This window comes from Contarinia nasturtii, unplaced genomic scaffold (assembly GCF_009176525.2).
Source record: "Contarinia nasturtii isolate CC-2019 unplaced genomic scaffold, AAFC_CNas_1.1 Cnas_scaffold_1613, whole genome shotgun sequence".
NCBI classification, from domain to species: domain Eukaryota; kingdom Metazoa; phylum Arthropoda; class Insecta; order Diptera; family Cecidomyiidae; genus Contarinia; species Contarinia nasturtii.
The window spans coordinates 18,485-29,752 of NW_022198948.1; the positions used below are offsets into that span (position 1 = coordinate 18,485).

At 32.8% G+C, this 11,268-nt stretch overlaps 1 protein-coding gene across 6 annotated transcripts; it reads right to left on the reverse strand.

The window, feature by feature from the left end:
* Nucleotides 1–220: 220 nt before the first annotated feature.
* Nucleotides 221–11,063, reverse strand: LOC116346622 (probable methylcrotonoyl-CoA carboxylase beta chain, mitochondrial). Of its 6 annotated transcripts, none has more exons than XM_031776782.1 (13): nt 10,905–11,063; nt 10,352–10,630; nt 10,227–10,296; nt 9,248–9,685; nt 9,088–9,185; nt 7,544–7,567; nt 7,081–7,441; nt 6,948–7,012; nt 4,216–4,264; nt 4,025–4,145; nt 2,250–2,263; nt 2,106–2,176; nt 221–776 (listed from the first exon to the last, which is right to left on the reverse strand). In XM_031776782.1, the coding sequence occupies exons 2-13, from the start codon at nt 10,484–10,486 to the stop codon at nt 507–509; spliced, it is 1,716 nt and encodes a 571-aa protein (XP_031632642.1). In that variant the 5' UTR covers nt 10,487–10,630; nt 10,905–11,063; the 3' UTR covers nt 221–506. The 6 variants fall into 6 exon arrangements, with proteins under 6 accessions (XP_031632642.1, XP_031632641.1, XP_031632643.1 ...); XM_031776781.1 differs by having other exon boundaries at nt 10,352–10,806; XM_031776783.1 differs by lacking the exon at nt 10,905–11,063 and having other exon boundaries at nt 9,248–9,340; nt 9,464–9,685; nt 10,352–10,869.
* Between the last annotated feature and the right edge of the window lie 205 nt (nt 11,064–11,268).

The following is an 11,268-nucleotide window of genomic DNA, read 5'->3' on the forward strand; positions in this document are numbered from 1 at the left end:
TACCAAACGTATTCTCGGTATGAATGAAGCGGTGTTTATGACATTTCAAAAACCAATGTAATGATCGTCAAATGTCATATGGCTCGCACACATCAATAATACTAATTCAATATTTAGATATAAGACAACTTAAGCTTTAAAGAGTTTTTTGCTTAAGGAAGTGTCAATATCAATCGATGCTTTACATTAATTCTACGATTTGAAACAGAATTTTATGCTCTTTAAATTGAAACATACCGTTTTATTAATTACAGATATGGGAAACAATCTATTGTACATTAAGGATGTGTTACATAGTGTTTTGGCATTTTTTGGCCTCATTTTTTATTATTTATTCATTTATTTCGCACACGCGAGGTAAATTTTTTAAATCGAAAAACGCTAGAAAATCGAAAAAATTTATCCAATTTCCAACTTTTGTTGAGCAAAAAAAGGTCTTCACTTTTCAAATCAAAAACTCAAGAAAATTCAAACCTCTCCTATCCGTACACTACTGATTTATTTTATTACATCCGAAATATTCCAAATTTTGTTTCACATGACTTTGAATTTTTCACCACTTGCAAACTCAGGCCGAGAATTTTTCTTGTGTCAGCGGGATCAATAATGCCATCATCCCATAAATTAGCTGTACTATAATAGGGCGATCCTTCTCTTTCAAATTGTTCAACAATAGGTGTTCGAATTTGATTTGACTTTTCTTCACTCCATATGTTGCCAGTTCGTTTATTTTGGTCTTCTGCAATTTGTGCTAAAACGTTTGCAGCCTGAGCTCCCTAGATAGAATTCAAAATAAAAACATAGAAATAACGGAACTCAATCAACAGGACAGAAATGGAAATGTTCATTTCATCACTTATGAGCTTTCGTAAACATATTGCAGAAAATTAAGATTTGATAGTGATCGAACGAAAAAAACACAAAGAAAAGAGAATATAACAAAATTGGAATCATATTGAATGAATGTATGACTTGATTAATAAATACAGCTTGAAATTTATTTCAGTTTGTTCGTTATGACTTCATTAGGTATCACAATACCATAATCGTGAAAATGCTTCACTTAAGTCAGACGTGTACAACAATGCTTGTGTTCACTATGTTTTTAATAAGATTTCATACTTTGGAATGTTAGATATAAAATCAAAATGTTATTGATATCTTTGGCGTCAACATTTTAATGTTGGAAAATGTGTTTCAAAAATTTCGTCAAACATAATCTTATTCATTAAATAATGTGTTCGCTGGAAGTTATTAAGATTGATCTATTTTAAAAACAAAAGATATCAATAGGTACCAGTAGACTTTTATTAGGTTTGTATGGGAGATGTCAAAATTTGGTCAAAATTTGGTCAAATTTGGATACCTTCAACCAACATTAGGAGGTATTGTATCTTTGGTGTCTACCAATTTTCAACGCGGTTATTTTGGTGAGATACCACGGTACATGCATGGTCTAACACAATTTAACACGCTTATTGAGGTCGGAAAACATGGTCCATCCTAGTCTAACACCATTTAACACGGTTGTTTTGGTTTATTTATGAACGTTGGAAAGGTCTTAAAGTAAGCTCTCGAATGATGTCAATTGCCGACTAAAAATTTCAAGTTGAGTTGGACAAATTGGCCACAAATCGGACACTTAACGGACATTTCCTCGAGAAAGACTCCATAATCACTTATGAAAATTTCATTGATTTATGCCTCAAAGTTTAAAAAAATGTAAAATAAATACACAACACTGAAAATTGGCCGGCCATAATTTATATCATTTGGAGCCAAAATAACCTAGTCTATTGTATATTTCCATTGTATTTGAAAATTATTCAAATTTATGTGTGAGATGTTTTGCATCTTTAAATTGGAAAATGTCTCTTACAAAATTACTGATATCAAATAAAAAACCTCTGTCGAGGTGTAGAACGAGTGACGAAACCAAAATTTGAAACACAAAATGTCTGATATCAATTTTGTGACGATATTTTCTAAAGCTCTATTTTCTTACTTTCTAACAGTTTCATATGATTGTTGAAAATACATATAATGAAAATAATAGAAAAATAATCCAAAGAATAGCAATTCATTACTAATTATAAGAAACTTACCCCCATGACTGAAATTCTTGAATTTGGCCACGTAAAGAGAAAACGTGGAGAATATGCACGACCACACATACCTATAAGTAGATATATAGAATATTTTGATAATATATAAACTCAATTATATTGATAAAATAATAAAGAGCATACCATAATTCCCAGCCCTTAAATAACAAAAATATAAAAATAATGTACTTAATAAAAAATACTTAAAAATTAAAAATACTTTTTTTGCACTAAAAAAGTGGAACATAGAATTTCAATGTAAAAAACTCTTTGGCAGTTTTATAGACTCGAATTACAGTTAAATACCGCCCGATATACAGGCGGCTTCGAATATGCCAAATCGAATCACAAAATGTTTGATAATTTAGGTTGGAAATAGTCCTAAGCATTATATTGATTGACATCCAAGCAAGGGCACAATCGAGCGAGCACTTACAGAAGTTGAAAAAAACTCTATTGCAATGAATTTGAGAAAGAGTTTGTCAAAAACCGTGAAAAACGTGAGGTTTTTCAAGTGAGTGGTTTCTGTTATTTGTTTGTTTGCACACAAAGTTTGAACACACATTTCCCTGATGAAAAAAAAATCAAAGGCGTTCAAGAGGGCCAAAAGAATAACGATGCGATTTCTACATGAGTTTTTTTCATGGGGTCGATCACGAAATTCTAGTGCATCTAGTTTTTGATAAGATTTCACTAGAAAACTAGAAAATTCTAGTGTGTGAAGTTGGCTCTCAGTAGTGAATATCCTCATAATGGGAATCTCATTGTTTCAAAAAATGCTTACAAGTACTAAAAATAGTAAGTATATTAATATTTTTCTTTCCACAGTAATCGACGATCTCAACACTACCACTATGTACTAACAAATATCAAATTTAAGCAATGTTTAACCGGGGATTGCGTTGGCATATTTATGTGAAAACGTCAGTGGAATCTTAATCGCGAACGCCATCTTTGGTTACATGTATAATTGTATATAGCTGTTTCTTTGCTGAAAATTTCACTTCTATTTACTACAATATTTATTTAGAAATATACAAATATTTTGAATATTTGTGATGAAACGCACAGAAATATACATTTTGGATGTATATGCAAATATTCATTTTAATTCTTCTTATAAAAGAGCATGTTACACAAAACAGGTACGACAAATTTCAAATTTGCAAAATGTCTAGGGGACGGAAACCATTAGCTAGTTTTTTATATTTCAAGTAAAAACTAGGAAAATTAGAAAAAAACTAGCAAAAACTAGCAAAAACTAGAAAAATAAGCAAAAATGATTTGATCCGCCATTTTGATATTGTGCCATGATTTGGTGACTAAATCAATTTTACAAGTCGACTATTGAAAGAAACAAATACTTTATGCACGATTTTGTGTTAAAAAAGAATAATTAAACTAATTTCCACTATTATTATTGTATAATTATTCAAAACACATAAAAATATGTCTGAACAACAAAACGTCAAAATACTTCATTGTGTCAGTACAATCATTTGATTGTCATTTGACAGAACAAAAAACTAGAAAACTAGCAATTTCATAAAGGAATATTAGCATTATTAGATTATTCAAGCAATAAACTAGTAAATTAGCTAAAAACTAGTAAATTAGCTATAAACTAGAAAAACTAGCATTGGTTTCTCTCCCCTAGCAAAATGTAAACAAGAAAATGACAGCTATTATTCGGTCCAACATTGAACTGATAGAACCGCTTGTTAATGTATACTTTATACAGATGGGAAACAAGAGATGGCGTTGTCATAGAATTAAAAATGTCAGTCATAATACCGGGTTTGCAATGTTTTTGTTGCGGTCATTGATTTATATGAAAATATATACTTTCTTTTATAATTTCATTCCGTTCCATTATCCATCTTTTTTTCCATTCTTCTGTGCCACCCTAGTTATCTTACCCATAAGATCCGCCGATTAAAAATGTAATTTTTGGTATATTTGCACAAGCTACAGCTGTCACCATTTTTGCACCATTTTTAGCTATTCCATTTGCTTCAGCGTGAGAACCAACCATAAAACCTATTTGTTTTTGAATATTCGGAATATTTTAGGGACTAACTCATTACTTCTCTTATTGATCTTTATTTGCCTGTTATATTTTGTAGAAAAACCAGTGGAATTTGTCGTTGACAGCAAAGCTATGAAAATTAATAATATATATAATATATATATATATACAGTAAACGAAATTATACATATTAAAATACAGTAAACGAAATTCAAACATATTTCTCTCTGACACTCATTCTGTGTAAAAAATATTTTTTAGGGGGTATTGAGGGCAGACTGATACACCCCAATTTTTTTTAAAAGGTAGCACAAAATGTCAAACTGTTACTGTATTCAAATCCGCTGTTAATAGGCACAGACCTGGTAAAGACACACTCAATACGTCGTACAGACCAACGAGAGTCGTCGAACAGTCAAGTTTGTGTTTTCGGCACATACGGTCGGTGCCAGTTTCCTATGCTTTTAATATAAACTCAGCCATAGACTAGTGGTTAGCGTGCCAGGTTCGATTCTCGGTCAAATTTGGTCCGGTATTTTTCCACCGTGATTCGCTCTGGAATCGCCAATTGTTTAATGCGGAATAGATTTGGCCGGGTTTCGGGTTAGTGGGGTGCTTCGGAAGGGCACTTAAAGCCGTCGGTCCCGTGTGTGCATAACGAAGATATGGGCTCAGCATAGACACACGTAAAATGGGATGCCTTCACGTTAGGTTGTTGTATTGAATATGTGAGAGGTTGCAAATACAACAACCGTAAAAAGGTAGTGCGCCATCTCTGGTGAATATACCGGTAAACCAGCGATATGTGCATTTCTCCATTGAAATAAGAAGAGTCCAAGGCCATCTAGGAATGAATGGAATTCTTGTGACTGTCACGACAATTGACTTGAGAAGAATGCCCTGGTCACTGGCCCTGTACGGAGGCTAGTTACATGACTACTATAAAGTGGGCCACACCGTGGGAAGCATTCTCCAAGCAATCGAGTGACAGCACAAGACGGGTCGTCATGCAATAAGTTACTTGAGCATCGAGTGAATAACTCCCCGTTTAATCCAATAATCCAATAAATAATCCAATATAAATCTTCATTGAAAAATTTCACAACACGACATCTAGGATGAAGCTGTCATTCGACGGTGAACTATCCGTACTGTCATTTGCCAAATGACTTTTCTATTTTCAAAAGACTCCTCAATCGTCATCAACACGTTTGTTAACACCAGTAAGCATAATATAAAATCAAATCAAAAACCTCTGACGAGGTGAATAGCGTGTGACGAAACCAAAATGAGAAATACAAAATTTCTGATATCAATTTTGTGACGAAAATAAATGTTGAATAATTTTTCTGTGTACTGTGAATTAAAATTTAATATACATTTGACAGTCAAAACGTTGCAGAAATTCCTCTCTTTTTACTGTCAGTATGGACTGATGACGCAATGCAACTTTCCGAATATACAAATGTATATTAAGTTTTTAATCACAGAGTACACAGAAAAATTATCTATCATTTATTACGAATTTTAATAATTTTAAAATACAAATAAAATATGGACTTTTAGGTTATTAGGGACGGCCAATTTTCAGTGGTGTGTGGTATACACTTTTTTTATATATTTGACTTGGGGTATAAATCGATGAAATTCTCAAAAGAAACTATGGAGTCTTTTTCGAGAAAATATCCGTTATGTGTCCGGCCAGACGGTCAAATTTTGACTTTTGGCCAATTTGGTCACCCCACATGAAATTTTTAACTCGCAATTGGCACCATCCGATAGCTTACTTCAAGACCTTTCCAACGAATATGCATATGCTTTGGGTATATATATATATATAGCCATAGTCACAGCGATTGTTTGAAAAAATGGCAATTTTAGGCCATTTTTGCACTAACGAAGGCCATATCTTGAAAACAAGAATTTTCTGGGATATGAGCTATGCGGCATATTATAGCTTAGACTTGGGCCTAAAATCGGTGAAATTTTCAAAAAAATCCTTGAGTTTGTTTTCGAAATAATGTACGTCATGTGTCCGGCCGAACGGTAATTTTTTGGTTTTTGGCCAATTTGGCCACTCCAACTTGGAATTTTTGAACCGCAAATGACATCATTCGATAGCTGGCTTTAAGACCTTTCCAACGATATGCATATGTCCAGGGTGTGTCAAGTGGATGTGCCTCGGTGACTGTACGGACAAAAGTCAAATAGTGACTTTTGGAGGCCGGCCACGGCCAACATGGCGGCCAAATCGAAAAGTGCCGGAACAAAAAAGTCTTAGTTTTTTGTGTACTTTAATCACAGAAAGTTCTAAAAAGATCAGAAACAACTACGCAAAATTGCGCACAGACAGACACACAGACATTTTCATTTTTCATATTGTAGAAATTCATATGAAATTTTTGAAATAATAAATTTTTCGAACGGATTAACCTATTTCGACGTTCGAGTTATCGTTGGAAAGGTATTGAGCTCTAGAATAAGAATATCGATGTTTCAGGGGTCAATGACCTCATTTAGTGCCATCTATGGTCATGAAACTGAATTTTGACCCTTTTCTTGAAAGGACCATATTTTGAAGACAGGTGGACCGATTTTCAAACTTTTATATTTTTTCTTGATTTATAGCCCAAGGGCTTTCCAACCATACATCAACCGGAGCCAACGGCCTTCTAGGTCTGGATTTCGTATATTACGTGTATATATAGCGAGTTCGACTTTTCAACACACTAATGTGGTTTCGTCACTCGCGCGAACTGCCGTCAGCTGTGATTCTCCATTTTTTCACTACCTCGACATTGAACAATACTCACTTGAACAAAATGTGCGCCTTTCAATGCACTCTCGGGAAATATTACACCATTATTGCCAATTATTCCTAAAATATATATTACTATAGTAATAATCTCATTCAGTTCGCTAAAGTATTTTTAATTGAATATTTACCTATCAACTGACCATATACACGAGCAAAACCACACACGAGAGTTTCTCCGTAAAGTTTTTTAAACTCATCGAATCGACTACCATCAACGATTCGAGCTATAATCTCACGAACATCGTACAGTTTGGTTAAGTCCGACTCAATAATACCATATATTTCCTTTGGATTGTAAGCTGGTTCCTCATTATCCATATTGTTTTCTTCAAATTTTGAGGAATTTTTTGAAATTCTGGTTGATATATTCAAGTTTTTTATGATATTTCTAGCAAGGTACAATGCATGCTCATCATCAACTGCATAATGATCAGTTACACCAGAAATTTTACAGTGCAAGTCAGCACCACCGAGATTTTCTGCAGAAATCTGTAAAAAATATGTTCATAAACAAAACTACCGATTCTTCATGTAATTATATTATTAAAATATTGTAAATGTGAACATTTCACACTCAATGTTCACACTTACCGTTTCACCGGTGGCAGCTTTTACCTAAAGTGAACAGAAGAGGGATTTATATATCATTTTTGTGTCAAATGAAAAGTAGAATATATGTGTTCCACATGGTGGTCTTTGCGTTTTCAATTAAGCTAAATTTATAGCCATGAATTTATTTTTAAAATTTTTTACATACAAAAATCACAAAAATGTGTGTCGCAATAACGTGCAAATTTGCACAGATTATTTTTATTTACAAAAATTATTATTCGAAGAGTTTTAAGAATTTTCAATGAAAATTAAGTGTACAGCATCCAACGGTGACCGCACTAATTCCCGAAATACATTTTCCCGAAATTGTAAAATAGGCCTTTTTCCCGAAAAGGATATTTTCCCGAAAGACAATTTTCCCAAAAAAAAATTCCCGAAAAAACTTTTTCCCGAATTTTTTTCCCGAATTTTTTTCCGGAAGACATTTTGACAATTCTATACCAAATTGCTCAATTTTTTTAAAGTTCTTTAACTGTGATTTCTTAAGAACTAAGTCTGATGAAGTTTTAGTCTGAAGAAGAGTGAACTTTTTTCCGAATCCTAAATCAAATTCAATTGAAATAGAAATAGATTGCGCTCGTTCGGTATTGCGTTACATTTTTCCACTCCCATTTTTCCCGAATCCTAAATCAAATTGAATTGAAATAAAAATGGGAGAGAGTGCTTAGAATGGAATACAAGGAATAGGTGCTATGAAATGGCAGCAGCTCAAACCTAATGTCTGCTCAAAAAGGAAAATTTTGTATAGGAGGCACACTTAATTTTCGTTGAAATTTTTCAAACTCTCAAAATATTATTTTTTTGTTAAAAAAAATTAACCTGTGAAAAGTTTCACATCTTACAGGCATGTTTTCCATACTAAAATCCAAGTTTTTTAGGTCTTTCGTATGAAAAATGTGTCAAAAAATATTTGTTCCGCAAAACTAACGTAAGATTCAATTTGTTCGTGCCAAAAAACATCCCACTTCATATTTTCGTGTGCTTAAGTACACATAAAATATGACTTTTGGGAAAAAATTGGATTCTTTCTCATAGGCAATAGGCATGAAACTTAAGTCCATCAACCAATGGTGTTCAAAATCTAATGATTTCCATTTCTCACAATTATCCTAAAAAATCAGATTTTGAATTACTTTTCTGTTGGGTAAGATAATCGACGGACACAAAAACCATGCTCAAAACGATCTGATTCGGGTTCTTTGGCCCCGGAGAAAACATGTTTTTGAGGTGTTGTAAATTTTGACCCTTCACTTTCCTAGACCCAATGAACAATTTTCGATTTATTTTATGCATACTTGTATGCCTACAATTTCACCGTGCTGGTAGGCCTAAATAGGGGTGAAATTGTTCATTGGGATTGACGCTACTTCAACCATGATTTTGGTCATAAACTCAACCAGAAAATGTAATGGTGCAGAAAGCTATGGTTTTACATGTTCTTAACATTAATCACAGTTTTCCAATGTTTCCTCAATTGGCTGACTACTTTGAAATTATCAAACAAAAAAGTGCATCCGTCTTACCAATGGTGGTCCAGCAAGAAATACAGTTCCTTTATTTTTAACAATGATACTTTCATCGGCCATTGCTGGAATATATGCGCCACCAGCAGTACAGCTACCTAGTTGTGAATCACGTAGGAAAGATAATTAAGGTAATGAAAGTTTAAAAAAAATCACTTACCCATAACAACTGATATTTGTGCGAGTCCTTGTGAGGACATATTGGCTTGATTATAGAAAATTCTCCCGAAGTGGTTTTTATCTGGGAACACATCTGCTTGCAGGGGTAAAAATGCACCACCAGAATCAACCAAATAAACACATGGCAGGTTATTTTCTGAAGCGATTTTCTGTGCACGTAAATGCTTTTTAACTGTTATTGGATAATAAGTACCACCTTTCACGGTAGCGTCATTTGCGATGATAACGCATTCTGTACCATGAACCCTTCCGATTCCAGTTACAATACCACCACCATTTATTTTATCTTCATAAAGATTGTAACCAGCCAACGGACTCAATTCAAGGAAAGGTGAACCCTTATCTAATAAAATGTGAATCCGTTGTCTCACCAATAACTTTCCTTGAGATGTGTGGCGTTTTATATCTTTATCATTGCCTGTGGGTAGAAAAGAAAAATATTAATAATGGAAATCAATAAACATAAAAATGCTTAAAATTAAGATTTGGCAGTGATTTTATTTTTGGATCTATGAATAGAAAATGTAACCGAGAGAAAAAATGAGAAAATTGAATGTATGTATTGTATAACACTTATGCTTATTGCATACAAAATGAAATATATGTCAGTTGTTTTTGATTTTATTCCAACCCTACTTTCTTCCTTTTTGATGTCTTCCTTTTAACCAGTGATGGTTCGTCGTTAGCCAGCATTGTCTTAGTCTTGGCTTACACCAACAACTGGTGTATGCCAATCGTTAGCCAGCTATATGTGTGACTATGTACGATTCTCACTGACAATTATGAGTGACATACAACTCAGTGTACACATTCGTTAGTTAGCCAGTGTATACATTTGTGGCAAATTAGCCAGCTAATGTGCCCATCACTGCTTTTAACATAAATGTTCTGGTATAATGAAACAGAATATGAAAAAATGGATAGCAATCCTTCAGTAATGAAATAATAATTTTAACTACCTCCGCGTGAAGCTTCCAGTGTTCGTTGCTTCAACTCAGAAACCAAAGATTCCATGTGATTGTAGTTCATCTAAAAATATATATGTGATTAATTACAGTGCTCGAAAAAAAAAATCTGAATATACCTGGTATTTTGGAGAATTTATATCTGTTTGACTTTCAATTTTGTTGGTAGAATCAAAGTATATGAACCGAAACAAAGTCTTTTGGAATTCATATTTCTTCGGTAATCTCAAAAATGTTTGTTTTAAAAGTAACATTTTCAAAATTTAAATTTTTAATAAATTATTATAAAATAACAAGCATATGTATTTTTCAATAACTGTCGAATATCCAGAAATAGCGTAGGAAATCTCTTGTTTACAACGAGTTGTGTGTGCCTTTTCAGTAGCTGAACTTATCTCCTTAGAGATAAAAATGTGTTTTGTAAAAATGGAATAAAAAATTAACGTATATAACTTTTCTTTTGACAGTTTTAGGTTAATATGTTATCACTTTATAGACTCTTTAGGTTATCACATTTCTATGCATATTTTTGCCACATAACGTACATGTGATTGCATTTTATGAAAAAATATTGCTTGAATTTAAGTCGAAAAAAAATATTTAATATTATAACTATATGAAACGAAAGAAAAATAATTTAACTAGCAAACAAATTTGTAATGTTTTAAGTACATTCTAACGTTGAAAAATGTTACGTTTTGGCCCATTCTGGTGGTCATTTTTGTGCATAGTTTTCACGAATTCCAATGGAATGGATCCACTTATTTCATTCACTTCCAATAATATTTCATTTGTGAACATAATGTGAACACAACCCAATACATTAAGTTTTAAATTGAAAATCTAAATCCTAGGCTCAAATAAAAAAAATAAATAATTTATTCGGAAAGAGATTTGCGTAATTTAATTTAAAACTCTGCAGAAGAACTCTTTTATACGTCATTTATTGCATTTATTTTTCTTTATTTCTGGAATTAGTATTATATATTTTCGAAATGCAACTGACATCTTTCTGACATTTTTCAATTGACGCGCT